The sequence below is a fragment of the Mobula hypostoma genome, chromosome 1, assembly GCF_963921235.1.
Source record: "Mobula hypostoma chromosome 1, sMobHyp1.1, whole genome shotgun sequence".
Taxonomy (NCBI): Eukaryota; Metazoa; Chordata; class Chondrichthyes; order Myliobatiformes; family Myliobatidae; genus Mobula; species Mobula hypostoma.
The window spans coordinates 188,062,984-188,083,198 of record NC_086097.1 but is presented as its reverse complement, the minus strand read 5'-3'; the positions used below and the strand labels follow the sequence as shown (position 1 = coordinate 188,083,198).

At 42.0% G+C, this 20,215-nt stretch overlaps 1 protein-coding gene across 2 annotated transcripts in view; it reads left to right on the top strand.

The window, feature by feature from the left end:
• The window catches only part of cnbd1 (cyclic nucleotide binding domain containing 1), a 148,491-nt gene that overhangs the window by 91,512 nt on the left and 36,764 nt on the right, over window positions 1–20,215 (top strand). For both annotated transcript variants that reach the window (XM_063061641.1, XM_063061649.1), the window contains exon 6: window positions 7,125–7,243. In XM_063061641.1, coding sequence (XP_062917711.1) covers window positions 7,125–7,243 — 119 coding nt within the window. The remainder of the gene's footprint in view (window positions 1–7,124; window positions 7,244–20,215) is intronic.

The following is a 20,215-nucleotide window of genomic DNA, read 5'->3' as shown; positions in this document are numbered from 1 at the left end:
AAGTATAAATGCAAATGTTTCAAATTATTCAGGGTTGCATTCACTTACTTTCGTTTTTATGACTGAAGCAGGGAACAAGACAGATGCTATAAAATAAATCTTAAATATAGAAATGAGTGAGCAAAGTGAAAGTCAGTAACCTTACAAGTGAGTACTCTAATCTACTATCCTTCCTCTCATTTTAAATAAGAAACATGATCATTTCATTTAAAAATAGCTAGGGCAGAAGAATCTGCTGAAGTTATCCTCATATGGCAGCCGTATGAACTTTGGATTACAGACCAGTACTCTATCAAGGCAGGTTTTGAAGCTTGGAGGCTGGTCAGTCAGATTAAATCTCTAGTATAAATTTGAATAGGACTTAACTGTATACAAAGCCATTGTACACAAGCTTATTGCCTGGTACACTTGGCATTTCATGATATATGACCCTTAGCCTTCAGCATTTAGGGCTCCTTAAAGCCTATGGCAGAACTTTCTATAGCAGAAGTAATATGCAGTATAAAATTAAACTGATTTTTCTCTAACAGCTTTTATCTGCCAATATATAAGCAGCAAACTCATTAGTTGCTGTTGCTCATTGCATTCAACTCTATCAAAAGTAAACATGCTATGTATTCCTCTCCTGGATCTAACAGATAGCATTAATCTGTATGCTATTCTGATTCCTAAAATTCCCTGATTTTTATCAGAAGATTCACTTTTGTACCCAAGTACAAATAGTTTGTGGGAACTTGACATTTGTTACTAATTTCAAAATTGTTCCTGCAAGTATGGATTGTCAATGTTGCTTGCTTCATTTGAATTGGAGTTTATATAAGTAGCTAAACCTTCTTCCAAAAATATTAAGCAAAACACAAAATACTGGGGGAACTCAGCAGGCCACGCAGCATCTATGGAAAAAAAGTAAGACCATAAGACATAGAAGCAGAATTAGGCCATTCAGCCCATTGAGTCTGCTCCACTATTCCATCATGGTGGATCCCAGATCCCACTCAACCCATACGACTGCCTTCTCGCCATATCTTTTGATGCCCTGACCGGTCAGGAAACGATCAACTTCTGCCTAAATATATGCACGGACTTGGTTTCCACCAGTCTGTGGCAGAGCATTCCATAGATTTACTACTCTCTGGCTAAAATAAATTCCTCCTTACCTCTGCTCTAAAGGGTCTCCCTCAATTTTGAGGCTATGCCCTCTAGTTCTGGATACCCACACCGTAGGAAACATCCTCCCCACGTCCACCATATCTAGTCCTTTCAATTTCACCCCCCCTCCCCCGCATTCTTCTAAATTCCAATGAGTGCAGGTCCAAAGTTGCCAAACATTTTTCATATGTTAACCCCTTCATTCCTGGAATTATCCTCGTGAACCTCCTCTGGACTCTCTCAAATGACAATCCTTTATGAGATATGGGCAAAACTGTTGATGATTCTCTAAGTGCGGCATGACTGTTGTCTTAATAAAGGGTCAGCATTATTTCCTTGCTTACAACCAACATTTAGGGCCAAGACCATTCATCAGGACTGGAGAAGAAAAGACTGGAGTCAGATTAAGAAGGTGGGGGAGAGGGGAGAAAGAAACAGAAGGTGATAGGTGAAAACTGGAAGGGGGGTGGTGGAGGGGAGAAATAAAGAGCTGGAAATTTGATTGATGAAAGAGATACATGGCTGGAGAAGGGGGAATCTGATCAGAGATGACAGAAGGCCATGGAAGAAAGAAGAGGGGGAGGACCACCAGAGGGAGATGATAGACAGGTAATGCAATAAGGTGAGAGAGGGGAATGGGGAATGGTGAGGAAACAGGAGGGTGTGGGGATTACCGGAAGTTCGAAAATCAATGTTCATGCCATCTTGATTGGAGGCTACCCAGCTGGAATATAAGGTGATGCCCCTGGTGATGCCCCCCCTCCCCGCTCATTCACTATGTCCCCACTCCTATTTTCCTCTCTCACCTTACCTGCCCATCACCTCCCTCTGGTGCTCCTCCCACTTTTTTTCTTCCATGCCCTTCTGTCATCTACTATCAGATTCCCCCTTCTCCAGCCACGTATCTCTTTCACTAATCGACTTCCCAGCTCTTTGCTTCACTCCTCCCCACCTCCTGGTTTCACCTATCACCTTGTGTTTCTTCCTCCCCTTTCTCCACCTTTTTACCCTGACTTCAGTCTTTTTTCTCCAGTCCTGATGAAGGGTCTCAGCCTGAAGCATCGACTATTCTCTTTTCCATAGATGCCTCCTGGCCTGTTGAGTTCCTCCAGCATTTTGTGTGTCTTGCTTAGATTTCTGGCATCTCTTGTTTCCAAAAATAATTATCATTAGTTTTCCAGCAATGTAGTAAATTCCAAGCTTGTAACGATATTTAATAATCCATCATTTTACAAAGCATGATAGAATCAGGAGAGAAACTATGCCCTTGTACTTCCATAGCATCTCTGTAATACATTAGAAAACCTACAGCACAATACAGGCCCTTCAGGGCTCACAAAGTTGTGCCAAACATGTCCCTACCTTAGAAATTACTAGGGTTACCCATAGCCTTCTATTTTTCTAAGCTCCATGTACCTGTCCAGGAGTCTCTTAAAAGACCCTATCATATCCGCCTCCACCGCCATTGCTGGCAGCCCATTTCACGCACTCACCACTCTCTGCGTAAAAAAAACTTACTCCTGACATCTCCTCTGTACCTCCTCCCAAGCACCTTAAACCTGTGCTCTCTTGTAACAGCCATTTTATTCCCTGGGAAAAAAACCTCTGAATATCCACACGATAAACACCTCTCATCATCTTATACACCTCTATCAGGTCACCTCTCATCGTACATCGCTCCAAGGAGTAAAGGTCGAGTTCACTCAACCTATTTTCATAAGACATGCTCCCCAATCCAGGCAACATCCTTGTAAATCTCATCTGCACCCTTTCTATGGTTTCCACATCCTTCCTGTAGTGAGGCAACCAGAAATAAGCACAGTATTCCAACTGGGGTCTGACCAGGGTCCTATATAGCTGCAACATTACCTCTTGGCTCCTAAATTCAATTCCACGATTGATGAAGGCCAATACACTGTATGCCTTCTTAACCACAGAGTCAACCTGCACAGCTGCTTTGAGCATCCTATGGACTCGGACCCCAAGATCCCTCTGATCCTCCACACTGCCAAGAGTCTTACCATTAATACTATATTCTGCCATCATATTTGACCTACCAAAATGAACCACTTCACAATTATCTGGGTTGAACTCCATCTGCCACTTCTCAGCCCAGTTTTGCATCCTATCAATGTCCCGCTGTAACCTCTGACAACCCTCCACACTATCCACAACACCCCCAACCTTTGCATCATCAGCTAACTTACTAACCCATCCCTCCCCTTCCTCAACCAGGTCATTTATAAATATCACAAAGAGCAGGGGTCCCAGAACAGACCCCTGAGGCACACCACTGGTCACCGACCTCCATGCAGAATGTGACCCGTCTACAACCACTCTTAGCCTCCTGTGAACGAGCTGGTTCTGGATCCACAAAGCAATGTCCCCTTGGATCCCATGCCTACATACTTTCTCAATAAGCTTTGCATGGGGTACCTTATCAAATACCTTGCTGAAATCCATATACACTACATCTACTGCTCTTCCTTCATCAATGTGTTTAGTCACATCCTCAAAAAATACAATCAGGTTCGTAAGGCACGACCTGCCCTTGACAAAGTCATGCTGACTATTCCTAATCATATTATGCCTCACCAAATGTTCATAAATCCTGCCTCTCAGGATCTTCTCCATCAAATTACCAATCACTGAGGTAAGATGCACTGGTCTATAATTTCCTGGGCTATCTCTACTTCCTTTCTTGAATAAGGGGACAACACCCGCAACCCTCCAATACTCCGGAACCTCTCTCATCCCCATTGATGATGCAAAGTTCATCACCAGAAGCTCAGCAATCTCTTCCTTCACCTCCCACAGTAGCCTGGGGTACATCTCATCTGGTCCCGGCGATTTATCCAACTTGATGCTTTCCAAAAGCTCCAGCACATTCTCTTTCTTAATACCTACATGCTCAAGCTTTTCAGTCCGCTGCAGGTCATCACTACAATCACCAAGATCCTTTTCCATAGTGAATACTGAAGTAAAGTATTCATTAAGTACCTGTGCTATTTCTTCCAGTTCCATACACACTTTCCCACTGTCACACTTGATAGGTCCTATTCTTTCTTTCTTTTCAAATCTTTTTATTGTTATATTATACAGGAAAAATAGCATGAGTACATTGAAGCAACAATACTTACAATGCCTCAAAAGAAACATTATCGTAAAGATTGAAAAAAAAAATTTTTGTGATAACAAAAAAACCTACTAAGCAGAAAAGTGAGAGAGAAAAAAAAAAGAACCCATTAGGTGTACAACCCCGGAGTCATGCATCATACAAAATGCTTCTAAAAATAAACATCAAACCGCCAGCAAGAAAAGAAAATATACTAAAAAATTTACAATTAGATCGTGGAAAAATTATATCAATTAACTCAAATGATAATAACGAGCAAATGAGCCCCATCTTTTCTCAAAATCAAATAAAGGTTCAAAGGTTCGACTTCTAATTTTCTCCAAACTAAGACATAGCATCACTTGAGAGAACCATTGTGACAAAGTGGGAGCTCATGTATCCTTCCACTTCAACAAAATGACCCTCCTAGCTATCAATGTAACAAATGTAATAACATGTTGGGCAGGCACAGAAATACCATGGATATTTTGAGGAACTATTCCAAAAAGCACAGTTAATTTATTAGGTTGTAAATTAATTTTAAGTGCTTCAGAAATTGTTGAGAAAACTGACTTCTAGAACTGTTCCAATATAGAACAAGACCAAAACATATGTGTCAGTGTAGCTATCTCAGTTTTACATCTATCACAATGACTATCAACATTAGGAAAGATTTTAAAAAGTCTCTCCTTTGTCAAACGATGCACAATTTTAAATTGAAATCAATGAATGGCTCACACAAATTGAAGAAGAGTTAACCAACTTCAATATCCGTCATAAAAGGCAAATTAAGTTCCTTTTCCCAATCCTGTTTAATCTTAGATAAAGGACGCTTATCCCATTGTAATAATAAATTATAAATTCTCGCAATAGGACCCTTAATGAAAAGATTCATACTCATAATAGTATCTAACAGGCCAGCCTCCAATATGTAAGGAAAATTACTTAAATATTTTTGTAAAAAATGTCTAACTTGAAGGTATTGCTGAAAGTGTGAGTATGAAAGAGAATATTTATCATTTAATTATTCAAAAGACATCAATCTATCTTCTTTAAATAAATCCAAAACAGAATTAATACCTTTATTTTTCCAAAGTAAAAAAATTGGATCACTCAAAGAAGGCTTAAAAAAGTAATTTCGGTAAATTAAACTACAAAGTTTAAATTTTTTAAGATTAAAAAAATTGCGGAATTGGAGCCAAATTTGTAAAGAATACTTAATCACAGGATATAGGTTTAAATTCACAACTTTAACTAATTGCATAGGTAAAGGAGCTCCCAATAATGAGGTTGAATAAAACTATTTAACAACTTTCAGTTCCAGGTGTACCCAAATTGGCCGATCACTCTTATCAACCCAGTATGACCAAAAAGACATATATCGCACATTAACAGCCCAATAATACATTCTTAGATTAGGCAAAGCAAGACCTCCATCTTTTTTGGTCCTATTCTTTCACACCTTATCCTCTTGCTCTTCACATACTTGTAGAATGCCTTGGGGTTTTCTTTAATCCTGCCCGCCAAGGCCTTCTCATGGCCCCTTCTGGCTCTCCTAATTTCCTTCTTAAGTTCCTTCCTGTTAGCCTTATAATCTTCTAGATCTCTAACGTTACCTTGATCTCTGAACCTTTCATAAGCTTTCTTTTCTTCTTGACTAGATTTACAACAGCCTTTGTACACCACGGTTCCTGCACCCTACCATAACTTCCCTGTCTCATTGGAACGTACCTATGCAGAACTCCACACAAATATCCTCCGAACATTTGCCTCATTTCTTCTGTACCTTTCCCTGAGAACATCTGTTCCCAATTTAAGCCTCCAAGTTCCTGCCTGATAGCCTCATAATTCCCCTTACTTCAATTAAACCCTTTTCTAACTTGTCTGTTCCTATCTCTCTCCAATGCTATTGTAAAGGAGATAGAACTATGTTCACTATCTCCAAAATGCTTTCCCACTGAGAGATCTGACATCTGACACATTGGGCAGGAAGGCTTTTTTTGTTGTCTTAGGTGCAGCAACAAATAGTAATTTATGGTGGGAACTTTGCTCATTCCAATCAGCAAGATTATTGGCGAAATCATTGTCATGATGAGGTATTTCTTTGACTTTAGGAACTCAGTACATAGGTGAAAAGAGACATAATACCTTAGTACTATTGGAATGCACTGGGTTTTAATATTTTTATAAGATTTTAGATGAATCGGTGTAAGACTAAAGTCATAATTCAATCATAATTTGTTCTTTTTTTTTAACAAACTCATGTTATTTTCCACAGTTGTCCCCAATTATTGGCAGAAAGCAGTACAGTATAGTAGTTACATAATGGTTTATCACCATTTTTCATTGGCTAAGTGTTAGCATATTTCCCACGTGATGTAATTGTGCAACCATTGATTGGTTTATTCTTATCTAAGGAATTTCTGTTGCCTGGATTATAAAGATGATGGATTTTTCTGAGGAGCCATCTTTTTTTCTTTTCTTTTTATTGGATCTGCTGAATTTCTGCTTTGCTCTTCACTTAGTTTCAAATGTCTATATCTTTGTTTAAACTTTAAAATAATTGATCATTAAAAATTAAAATTCCTCACCATTCTTGATGCCTGGAAGAACCCTAAGGAACAGAAAAATAACAGAGATTCAACAGTGCCCAATCAAGATGTATTTCTAAGGAATGGCTTGGAGATCTGAAGATTTTGCTGTATTTTTTTTATCAAGAAATATTTCCTTGTGAGTTCAGTTAAACTCCTAATATCATTATATTCGAGAAATGTTAAGTTTTTCTTCAATTTTCTCTGCAAAATTATTTTGCCAAGTTTAAAAAACCTTATTTTTAACAACATCATTTTATTTTGTGCAGTATTTGGATACCAAGCATTCTATATGATCCTAAAAGGCTGTGCCAAGCCCTATGAAATGCTTGGAAACACAGTAAACTCTAAAGATCTACATTCTTGGCTTGATCCAACAATAAAATTGGTATGCACTTGTTATATTATGTATACTTTAGCTAGATAAAATCCAATAATAAAAGAATTTACATACTTTCTTGATGATGCAAGAAAACTGGATACATAGAAAAGTTTGAATTGCTCTGTGAATTTTGCAGATGCTACAGCTGTATCAGTTTCAATGGTTTATACAATTCAATTCACTGCATATGTGCACAATTACTCAAAGCAAATCTTTCAAAAATTGATAGATTCTGACATTGTACTGGATGACTGGAAAATTGCAAATGTTATTCCGCTATTTAAGAAGGGTCAGAGGCAGTAGAAAGGAAACTATAGACCTGTTAGCCTGACATCAATGGTTGGGAAGTTGTTGGAATCGATTGTTAGGGATGAGATTCCGGAATAGCTGAGGCACATGACAAGATAGGTCAAAGCCAGCATGGTTTCCTGAAAGGAAAATCCTGCTTGACTAACCTACCGCAATTTTTTGAGAAAATTACAAGCAGAGTAGACAAAGGAAATGTAGTAGATGTGGCGTACTTGGATTTTCAGAAGGCCTTTGACAAGGTGCCACAGACGAGCTGCTGAGCAAGATAAGAGCCCATGGAATTACAAGGGAGTTACTAACATGTGTGGAGCATTGGCTGATCGGCAGAAAACAGAGTGGGAATAAAGAGATCCTGTTCTGGCTGGCTGCTGGTTACCAGTGGAGTTCCACAGGGGTCGGTGTTGGGACCGCTGCTTTTTATGATGTAAGTTAATGGTTTGGACTATGGGATTAATGGATTAGTGGCTAAATTTGCCGATGATACAGAGATAGGTGGAGGAGCAGGTAGTGTTGAGGAAACAGAGCCTGCAGAGAGACTTAGATAGTTTAGGGGAATGGGCAAAGAAGTGACAAATGAAATAGAATGTTGGAAAGTGCATAGTCATGCACTTTGGTGGAAGAAATAAATGGGTAGACTATTATTTAGATGGGGAGAGAATTCGAAATGAGTATTCTAATACAGTAGAGATTATTTCAAAAGACAGAGCTAGGATTATAATTGAACGTGATTTACAATACTCTAACATTCTGAGACATTTCTAACTTCAGTGGTATCTAACTATTAAAAATGAAATAATGAATAAAAATAAAAACTTATAAACTATTAAAATGAAATGTAATTGATTAAACACATAAAACATTACAACATAGTTATAAGTGTTAAAGTAAACTAAAATAACTGTTTTACTTGGGGATCTGCGGTAGCGTAGTGATTAGCGCAACGCTCTTACATCTCAGGATGTTGGAGTTTGGACTTCAATGCCAATGCAGTCTGTAAGAAGTTTGTACATCCTTCCTGTGAGTGCATGGGTTTTCTCCCATGTTCTAAAGATGGACAGGATACTAGGTTAATTATTCATTGTAAATTGTCTTGTGATTAGATCAGGGTTACATAGATGGGTTGCTAGGGGTTGCAATTCATTGGACCAGAAAGATCTGTTCTGCATGTCTTTAAAAATACATATTTTTTGCTTCCTGATTTGCAAACCAACATTCCCCAATAAAATTTCTAGAGTTTCAGGTCCTATGCTATGTGTGGACAAAGGATCCAATTGGTGATTCCTTGCTATTGTGCTGCAGAATCACAGCAACATTGGCCCATGGGGTAATTGAGCAAGTTGATAGATTTGGGAGTTGAACCTGTCATTATTTTTGAATGCACTGCAGAGTTGAGCAGGTCTAAATGTATTTCATTTTGAGCATTTGAACACCTGATCGGTTCAGAACCAATGGCCACAAATGGCACAATTCAACACTATTGTTTAGAGTCATAGTAACGTACAACACAGAAACAAGCCCTTTGGAACATCTAGTCTGTGCCAAACCATTTAAATTGCCTAGACCTAACGATTTGCACCCGGACCATAGCCTCCCATACTTCTTCCATTCATGTACCTATCTAAACTTCGCTTAAATGTTGAAATTGAGCTTGCATGCACCACTTGCGCTGGCAGCTTGTTCCACATTCTCACCACCCTCTGAATGAAGAAGTTTCCCTTCAATTTCCCTTAAACATTTCACCTTCACCCTTAACCCATGACCTCTAGTTATAGTCTCACCCAACCTCAGTAGATATAGCCTTCTTGCTCTATAACCTGATCTGTAGCCCTCATAACTTTGTATACCAGTATCAAACCTCCCCTCAATCTTCTATGTTCCAAAGAGTAAAGTCCTAACCTATTCATTCTATCCTTGTAAATTTTCTCTTACACTTTCAACCCTATTTACATATTTCCTGTAGATAGGTGATCAAAATTGCACACAGTACTCCAAATTATGTGGTGGCATCCGTTAGTCTTGCGAGGCCACGGATCTGCACCTGGAAAGTCTTGCTTCAGTCTGTGTTAGAGCAGCGTCTTTTGTGGCTGTAGGGGCCCACGCGGGAGTGACAGTCTCGGCTACAGCGACTGCACTTGAAGGCGCTCTCCTCCAGTGTTGTCTTGGTGCTGTTTTTTCGACGAGTGCGCTTTTCTTCAGCAGCAATCCTCAGCTTCTCTTCTCCTCTTTTCAGACCTCTGCGTAGTTCCAGCCTTCAGTGAGAGTGATCGCTTGCAATGTCCTCCCACCTCTCGATTTCATGTCTGTCTTGCAAACGTCTTTGAAACGAAGATGGGGCCGCGCCTTGTGCTCTCTTACCGGAGGCCAGTTCCCCGTACAGCAGGTCTTTCGGGATCCTCCCGTCTGACATGCAGTGTACGTGGCCCAGCCAGCGGAGACGGCGTTGTTGGAGCAGAGTGAAGGGGCTGGGTATCTGGGTGCGGGCCAGGACCTCATTGTTGGTGACTCGGTCAGTCCACGTGATGTCCAGGATGTGTCTCAGGCTGCGAAGATGGAAGGCGTTGAGACGCCGCTCTTGTCTGTAGTAGAGGCTCCAGGTCTCACTGCCGTAAAGCAGTGTGCTGAGGATGCAGACACTGTAGACTGCAACTTTGGTGTGCATCGTCAGCTTTCTGTTCTCCCAGACTCTCTTTGTCAGCCTGGCAAATGTTAAGGCTGCTCATCCAATCCATCTATTGATTTCAGGGTCTAGGAAGAGGCTGTCTGTGATGGTGGAGCCAAGGTATGTAAACTCGTGAACTACCTCCAGCTCGTAGTTGTTGATGGTAATGGCAGGGCGGTGCTCAACGCCTTGGCCCAACATGTTGGTTTTCTTCTGGCTGATGGTCAAGCTGAAGTCCTGGCAGGCTCTTGAGAAGCTGTCCATGAGGCGTTGCAGTTGCTCTTCAAAGTGTGTTGCCAGTACCGCATCATCTGCAAGCAACATGTCCCTGATGAGTATTTCACGAACCTTGGTTTTTGCCCTCAGCCAGGACAGACTGAACAACCTCCCGTCCGATCTGGTGTGGAGGTAGACACCATCAGTTGGTGTTCCAAAGGCGTGCTTCAGCATGACTGCGAAGAAGATGCCAAACAGGGTTGGGGCAAGCACACAGCCCTGCTTCACACCACTGCATGAATTCAACTCCAAATTAGGCCTCAATAAAATCTTATACAACTTCAACTAGGTGTTTGGCACAGCATTGTGGGCTGAAGGACCTGTATGGTGCCATAGGTTTTCTATGTTTCAACATGACATTCCAACTCCTGTACGCAATACTTCATGAAGACCAAAGCGGCAAAGGCTTTCTTTACAACTATCTATCTGTGATGCCACTTTCAATGAATTATGGACTTGTATTCCCAAATCCTTTTGTTCCACCACAGTCCTTACTGCCCAGCTGTTCACTGTGTAAGACCTACCCTGGTTCGTCCTACATAAGTGCAATACCTTGCACTTGTCTGCATAAATTCCATTTAACATTTTTCCAGGGGGTTCAGATCTTGCTGCAAGCTCTAATAATCTTCCTCACTGTTCACTACGTGCCCAGTCTTGGTGTCACCTGCAAATTTGCTGATCTAGGTAACCACATTATCATCCAGATTTTTGAAATAGATAACAAATAATGACAGTCACAGTACTGATCCCTGCAGCACTCCATTAGTCACAGGATTCCATTCAGAGAGACAACTATCTACTGCCCTTCTGTGGCTTCTCCCACAAAACCATTGTCTAATCCAATTTATGACCTCATCTTGAATGTCAAGCAACTGAACCTTCTTGACCAACCTCCCATGTGGGAGGTCCTAAATAAGGGTCTCACACTGAAACAATGACTGTTTACCCTTTGTCGTAGATGCTGCCTGCTGAGCTTCTCCAGCATTTTGCATGTGTTACCTCGTCAAATATCTTGCTAAAATTGCCTTCTTCAACTTTCCTGGTAACTTCCTCAAAATACTCTAGAAGATTGGTTAAACATGACCTATCATGCACAAAGCCATGCTGCTATTCCTAATCCATCACTATCTAGCCAAATACTCATATATCCGGTCCCTTAGAATAGCTTCCAATAACTTTCCTATTACCGACATCAGGCTTTTAATTTACTGATTTATTTTTAGAGCTTTTCTTAAACAGTGCAATAACATTAGTTATCATCTAATCCTCTGGTACCTCAGCTGCGGCTAAGGGCATAGAACATAGAATAGTACAGCACAGTACAGGCCCTTCGGCCCACAATGTTGTGCCGACCCTCAAACCCTGCCTCCCATATAAGCCCCCACCTTAGATTCCTCCATATACCTGTCTAGTAGTCTCTTAAACTTCACTAGTGTATCTGCCTCCACCACTGATTCAGGCAGTGCATTCCATGCACCAACCACTCTCTGAGTAAAAAAACCTTCCTCTAATATCCCCCTTGAACTTCCCACCCCTTACCTTAAAGCCATGTCCTCTTGTATTGAGCAGTGGTGCCCTGGGGAAGAGGCGCTGGATATCCACTCTATCTATTCCTCTTATTATCTTGTACACCTCTATCATGTCTCCTCTCATCCTCCTTCTCTCCAAAGAGTAAAGCCCTAGCTCCCTTAATCTCTGATCATAATGCATACTTTCTAAACCAGGCAGCATCCTGGTAAATCTCCTCTGTACCCTTTCCAATGCTTCCACATCCTTCCTATAGTAAAGTGACCAGAACTGGACACAGTACTCCAAGTGTGGCCTAACCAGAGTTTTATAGAGCTGCATCATTACATCGCGACTCTTAAACTCTATCCCTCGATTTATGAAAGCTAACACCCCATAAGCTTTCTTAACTACCCTATCCACCTGTGAGGCAACTTTCAGGGATCTGTGGACATGTACCCCGAGATCCCGCTGCTCCTCCACACTACCAAGTATCCTGCCATTTACTTTGTACCCTGCCTTGGAGTTTGTCCTTCCAAAGTGTACCACCTCACACTTCTCCAGGTTGAACTCCATCTGCCACTTCTCAGCCCACTTCTGCATCCTATCAATGTCTCCCTGCAATCTTTGACAATCCTCTACACTATCTACAACACCACTAACCTTTGTGTCTTCTGCAAACTTGCCAACCCACCCTTCTACCCCCACATCCAGGTCGTTAATAAAAATCACGAAAAGTAGAGGTCCCAGAACAGATCCTTGTGGGACACCACTAGTCACAATCCTCCAATCTGAATGTACTCCCTCCACCACCACCCTCTGTCTTCTGCAGGCAAGCCCATTCTGAATCCACCTGGCCAAACTTCCCTGCATCCCATACCTTCTGACTTTCTGAATAAGCCTACTGTGTGGAACCTTGTCAAATGCCTTACTAAAATCCATATAGATCACATCCACTGCACTACCCTCATCTATATGCCTGGTCACCTCCTCAAAGAACTCTATCAGGCTTGTTAGACATGATCTGCCCTTCACAAAGCCATGCTGACTGTCCCTGATCAGACCATGATTCTCTAAATGCCTATAGATCCTATCTCTAAGAATCTTTTCCAACAGCTTTCCCACCACAGACGTAAGGCTCCCTGGTCTATAATTACCCGGACTATCCCTACTACCTTTTTTGAACAATCCTCTGGTACCATTCCCGTGGACAACGAGGACATAAAAATCCTAGCCAGAGGCTCAGCAACCTCTTCTCTCGCCTCGTGGAGCAGCCTGGGGAATATTCCGTCAGGCCCCGGGGACTTATCTGTCCTAATGTATTGTAACAACTCCAACACCTCCTCTCCCTTAATATCAACATGCTCCAGAACATCAACCTCACTCATATTGTCCTCACAGGATGATCTGATTATCTCTGCTACGGCCCTGCAGTTTCTGCACTTGCCTCCCATAGGGTCTGATGGAACATCTTGACAGGCCTTGAGGATTTATCCACCCTAATTTGCTTCAAAACAGTGAACATCTCTTCTTCTGTAATCTGTATAGGGTCTATGATCTGGCCGCTGCATTACCTCACTTCTATAGGCTTTGTGTCTGCCTTCCGAGTAAATACAGATGCAAAAGAAATCCATTTAAGATCTGCCCCATCTCTTTTGGCTCCACGTATAGATGACAGTTCTGATCTTCCAGGAGACCAATTTTGTCCCTTGTAATTGTTTTACTCTTAACATAGCTGTAGAAGTCCTTAGACTTCTCCTTCACCTTGTCTGACTGGGCAACCTCATGCCTTCTTTTAACACTCCTGGTGTCTTTCTGAAGCATTCTCTTGCATTTTTTATACTCCATAAGTTTCCATAACTCATTTGTTTGGGACTGCCTATGCCTGCGATGCACTTCATTTTTTTTCTTAACCAGAACCACAATATCTCTTGAAACCCAAGGTTCCCTAAACTTGCTATCTTTACCTTTTATTCTGACAGGCACATCCAAGCTTCTAACTCTCAAAATTTCATTTTTGAAGGCCTCCCACTTACCAGGTACACCTTTGCTGGAAAACAGCCTGTCCCAATCTACACTTGCCAGATCCTTTCTGATACCATCAAAATTGGCCTTACTGCAATTTAGAATCTCAACCTGTGGACCAGAAATACATTTTTCCATATTTACTTTGAAGCTAATACTATTATAGCCACTAGATGCAAAGTGTTCCCTACACCAACTTCTGTCACCTGCCTTCCTCATTCTCTAATAGTAGATCAAGTATCGCACAAACTCTCATTGGGACTTCTATGTACTGATTAAGGAAACTTTCCTGAACATATTTGATAAACTCTAGCCCATCTAGTCCTTTTAGTATAGGAGTCCCAGTCAATATGTGAAAAGTTAAACTCACCAACTATAACAACCTTATGTTTCTTGCGACAGTCTGTGATCTCTCTACAAATTTGTTCCTCTAAGTCCTGCAGACTGTTGGGTGGTCTATAATATAGCCCTTAACCTTTTGTCTCTCTTTCCTTCGGGAGAAGGCTCAGGAGCTTGAAGACTCGTACAGCCAGATTTGGGAACAGCTTCTTTCCAACTGTGATAAGACTGCTGAACGGATCCTGACCCGGATCTAGGCCGTACCCTCCAAATATCCGAACCTGCCTCTCGGTTTTTTTGCACTGCCTTACTTGCCATTTTTCTATTTTCTATTTATGATTTATAATTTAAATTTTTTATATTTACTAATTTTTACTATTTTTAATATTTAATATTTTTAACCCAGGGAGTGTGAAGCGCAGAATCAAATATCGCTGTGATGATTGTATGATTGAGAGTGACATAGTTAATTCAGAAACAAAGGTTCTGAACTTAAAGAGGGGTAACTTTGAAGGTATGAGACGTGAATTAGCTAAGATAGACTGGCAAATGACACTTAAAGGATTGATGGTGGATATGCAATGGCAAGCATTTAAAGGTTGCGTGGATGAACTACAACAATTGTTCATCCCAGTTTGGCAAAAGAATAAATCAAGGAAGGTAGTGCACCTGTGGCTGACAAGAGAAATTAGGGATAGTATCAATTCCAAAGAAGAAGCATACAAATTAGCCAGAGAAAGTGGCTCACCTGAGGACTGGGAGAAATTCAGAGTTCAGCAGAGGAGGACAAAGGGCTTAATTAGGAAGGGGAAAAAAAGATTATGAGAGAAAACTGGCAGGGAACATAAAAACGGACTGTAAAAGCTTTTATAGATATGTAAAAAGGAAAAGACTGGTAAAGACAAATGTAGGTCCCCTGCAGACAGAAACAGGTGAATTGATTATGGGGAGCAAGGACATGGCAGACCAATTGAATAATTACTTTGATTCTGACTTCACTAAGGAGGACATAAATAATCTTTCAGAAATAGTAGGGGACAGAGGGTCCAGTGAGATGGAGGAACTGAGCAAAATACATGTTAGTAGGGAAGTGGTGTTAGGTAAATTGAAGGGATTGAAGGCAGATAAATCCCCAGGGCCAGATGGTCTGCATCCTAGAGTGCTTAAGGAAGTAGCCCAAGAAATAGTGGATGCATTAGTGATAATTTTTCAAAACTCGTTAGATTCTGGACTAGTTCCTGAGGATTGGAGGGTGGCTAATGTAACTCCACTTTTTAAAAAAGGAGGGAGAGGGAAACCGGGGAATTATAGACCGGTTAGCCTAACGTCGGTGGTGGGGAAACTGCTGGAGTCAGTTATCAAGGATGTGATAACAGCACATTTGGAAAGCGGTGAAATGATCGGACAAAGTCAGCATGGATTTGTGAAAGGAAAATCATGTCTGACGAATCTCATAGAATTTTTTGAGGATGTAACTAGTAGAGTGGATAGGGGAGAACCAGTGGATGTGGTATATTTGGATTTTCAAAAGGCTTTTGACAAGGTCCCACACAGGAGATTAGTGTGCAAACTTAAAGCACACGGTATTGGGGGTAAGGTATTGGTGTGGGTGGAGAATTGGTTAGCAGACAGGAAGCAAAGAGTGGGAATAAACGGGACCTTTTCAGAATGGCAGGCGGTGACTAGTGGGGTACCGCAAGGCTCAGTGCTGGGACCCCAGTTGTTTACAATATATATTAATGAATTGGATGAGGGAATTAAATGCAGCATCTCCAAGTTTGCGGATGACACGAAGCTGGGTGGCAGTGTTAGCTGTGAGGAGGATGCTAAGAGGATGCAGGGTGACTTGGATAGGTTGGGTGAGTGGGCAAATTCATGGCAGATGCAATTTAATGTGGATAAATGTGAAGTTATCCACTTTGGTGGCAAAAATAGGAAAACAGATTATTATCTGAATGGTGGCCGATTAGGAAAAGGAGAGGTGCAACGAGACCTGGGTGTCATTATACACCAGTCATTGAAAGTGGGCATGCAGGTACAGCAGGCGGTGAAAAAGGCGAATGGTATGCTGGCATTTATAGCGAGAGGATTCGAGTACAGGAGCAGGGAGGTACTACTGCAGTTGTACAAGGCCTTGGTGAGACCACACCTGGAGTATTGTGTGCAGTTTTGGTCCCCTAATCTGAGGAAAGACATCCTTGCCATAGAGGGAGTACGAAGAAGGTTTACCAGATTGATTCCTGGGATGGCAGAACTTTCATATGAAGAAAGACTGGATGAACTGGGCTTGTACTCGGAATTTAGAAGATTGAGGGGGGATCTGATTGAAACGTATAAAATCCTAAAGGGATTGGACAGGCTAGATGCAGGAAGATTGTTCCCGATGTTGGGGAAGTCCAGAATGAGGGGCCACAGTTTGAGGATAGAGGGGAAGCCTTTTAGGACCGAGATTAGGAAAAACTTCTTCACACAGAGAGTGGTGAATCTGTGGAATTCTCTGCCACAGGAAACAGTTGAGGCCAGTTCATTGGCTATATTTAAGAGGGAGTTAGATATGGCCCTTGTGACTACGGGGGTCAGGGGGTATAGAGGGAAGGCTGGGGCGGGGTTCTGAGTTGGAGGATCAGCCATGATCATAATAAATGGCGGTGCAGGCTCGAAGGGCCAAATGGCCTACTCCTGCACCTATTTTCTATGTTTCTAGTATCAATTGTTTGGAGGCAATAAAGTATAATGTGGTCATGCCTTTCTTATTCGTCAGTTCCCCACATAAAGCCTCACTAGATGAGTTCTGTCATCTGTCCTGACTGAGCACCGTCATGACATTTTCCCTGACTAGCAACGCCACCCTTCCCACTCCAATCCCTCCTACTCTGTAGCGTCTAATACAGCGGAACACCGGAATATTGAGCTGCCAGTCCTGCCCCTCCTGCAACCAAGTTTCACTAATGGCTACACTATCATAATTCCATGTGTTGATCCATGCCCTTGGCTTATCTGTCTTTCCTCCAATTCTTACATTGAAATATACGCAGCTCAGAACATTCGTCACTCTGTGGCTCAATGTTTTGATTCCTGACTTTGTCTGAGGTCTTAACAGCATCTGTCTCCATAACCTCTCCACTATCTGTTCTGGAACTTTAGTTCCCATGGTCCTACAACTCTAGTTTAACCCCAACCCCCATGCAGCACAAGCAAACCTTCCCACTAGGATATTAGTTCCCTTTCATTTTAGGTGCAAACCTTCTGATCTGTACAATTCCCACCTTCTCTGCAAGAGAGCCCAATAATTCAAAATCTAATGCCTTCCCTTCTACACCAACATTTTAGCCGCAGATTAAACTGCACGATCTTCCTATTTCTGGCCTCATTCGTCATGACATGGGTCACAATCCTGAGATCAAAACCCTGGAGGTCCTGTTCTTTAACTTAGCACCTAACTCCATGGACTCACTTTGCCGATCCTCATTACTCTTCAAGGTTTCAAAGGTACATTTAATGTCAGAGAAATGTATACAATATACATCCTGAAATGCTTTCTGTTTGCAATGTGAGGGGATTCAGGAGTGCCCCTATTAACTGTTTGAAGAGAGACAGAGAGAGACATTCATCATTGATGGTTTGTTTGGAAAGGAGAGAGAGACGAAGATTAACGGTTGGACTGTCACTTTAAGGCATTGGAAGTAACTTTGGATTTTTACTGAGTTTGGAGTTGGAGACAGCACCGAGCAGCTCGTAAGTTGCTATGGTGACCGAAGGCGGTGTTATTTAATGGACACTCAATGTTATGATTTTCAGCAGGTTGTTGATATTTCTTCAAGGACTTGTTGCCTACTTGTGCATTTCCTTTACAGACAAAGGAAGGAGGGACTCTTTGAATGACAGGTGATGCTCAGCCTGGTGAGATAAATAGGAGGTCAGATAATACAGACCTCAGACACATGATCTGGACACTGAATGAGCATTATTGTGCCCGCAGGAAAAGTGGGTTTTGGAGGATCAATCAGGCGGATTGATCCAAATTGCTATTCCAACGTAGGAGAAGGGGTTGACTGGTGGGGAGTTGTCTATGTGTCCACCCTTGCCGGGGTGATAGCTCCACCACAGGAAAACTGGTCTCCCTGGTTAAAGTCACAGTCAGTGACTTGTAAAGGATTTCGAAGGACGACGAGAAGATCAACGGCATCAGCTCACCTGAAGACTCAACTCACTCTCTCTCTCTCTCTCTCTCTCTCTCTCCATCACTACTCAACTAAGTACCATGAACTGAACTGAACTTTACTCAACATCGTAAGACTGTATCTGTTTACCCCTAGACTTAAAGAAGCTTGGTTTTTTCATACATATATATTCCACACTTACTTTTATATATAATCATTGCTAACCTGTGTGATTTATTTACATTGATATTACTGTATTGCGTAGTTACTAATAAATATTATTAGTTGTTAGCAATACGAGACTCCAAAGTGGTTTTCTATTTCTGCTGGTTTCTTTATCCCCGTCACGGGGTACGTGACAGCAAACATAAACAAAAACGGAGGAGCGCTCCAAGAATGAACGACAGTTAAATGTTAGAACCCCAAACCCCTCCCAGCTTCCCTCCCTCCCACATGTAAGTGGCAACAAGCAACGATTTCCCTTCTTCCTACCAGCAAAAAAAAGCATCAGTACCCGCCACTGAGCACTCAAGCGTGAGCAAAGCAACAGCAAAGACACAGATCTACAGTTACCCCAAAGACTTTGCATTTTACCTGTTATTCAACATACTATAGGCTCTCTCTCTCCCTAATAAGGGAGAAAGAGATGTCTCCGTTTCACAGTGAGCAGGGAGACATAACAGACAAGTCGCTGGTTTACGATTTTAAAGGTCTGTTACGTTGCTTTTTTCGAGCTCTGTGCCCAAAGATCTCGGGTCTCTGGCACGCAGAGTAGATATTCCGACTTTCCCAATGACACACAGATCTCCTGCCATGACACCAACTTTCAATCTGCCCATCTCCAGAGCCCTGAGATCCTAGGCCTCCAAAGTCAAGCCAAACTCTTAGGCCAAGCCCTTAGCGTGTGAACAATGGCCAGTTGTGAAACCCCGAGAGTGGGTCCCATTCCTGCAAAGAACCATAGTCAGCTTGTAACTCCAGGTCAGGGTCTTCAAAAAAAAAACCCTGAAAGAGAAAAAATATGGAGCTGTTTCCGAAGATGTAAGCAAAGGAGTCGCTGTTTAGCGCCATCATCATTTTGCTTTGCCCCTTTCTACCTATATCATTGGTATTTACATAGACCACAACTTCTGGCTGCTCAGCCTCTCACTTATGAATGCTGAGGACTCGATCCAAGATATATTGGGCCTGGCACCCAAGAGGCAACATGCTGCCCAGGAATCTCATCGTTATTAACAGAGCCTCCTTTCTGTTCTCCTAACTAATGAATCCCCTATCACCACAGCTCGTCTCTTCTCTAATCTTCCCTTCTGCGTCACAAAGCTAGACTCAGTGCCAGAGACCAGACCACTTTCATTTGCTAGTTCATGCCCCAGCCCCCCAACAGTATCCAAAGTGGTGTACCTGTTGTTGAGAAGGATGATCACGAGGGTACTCTGCATTGGCTGTTTACCCCCTTCCTGACTGTCACCCAGTGTCCTGCACCTTGGGTATAACTACCTCTCTATATGTCATATCTATCACTCCCTCAGCCTCCCAAATGATCCAGAGTTCATCCAATTCCAGCTTCAGCTCCATAATGTGGAGTGTTAGAAGCTGCAGCTGAATGCAATTTTTGCTGTTGCAGTCGTCAGGGACACTGGAGGTCTCCTTGCTTTCCTACATCCCACAAAAGGAGCCTTCAGCTATCCTGCCTGGTATCGC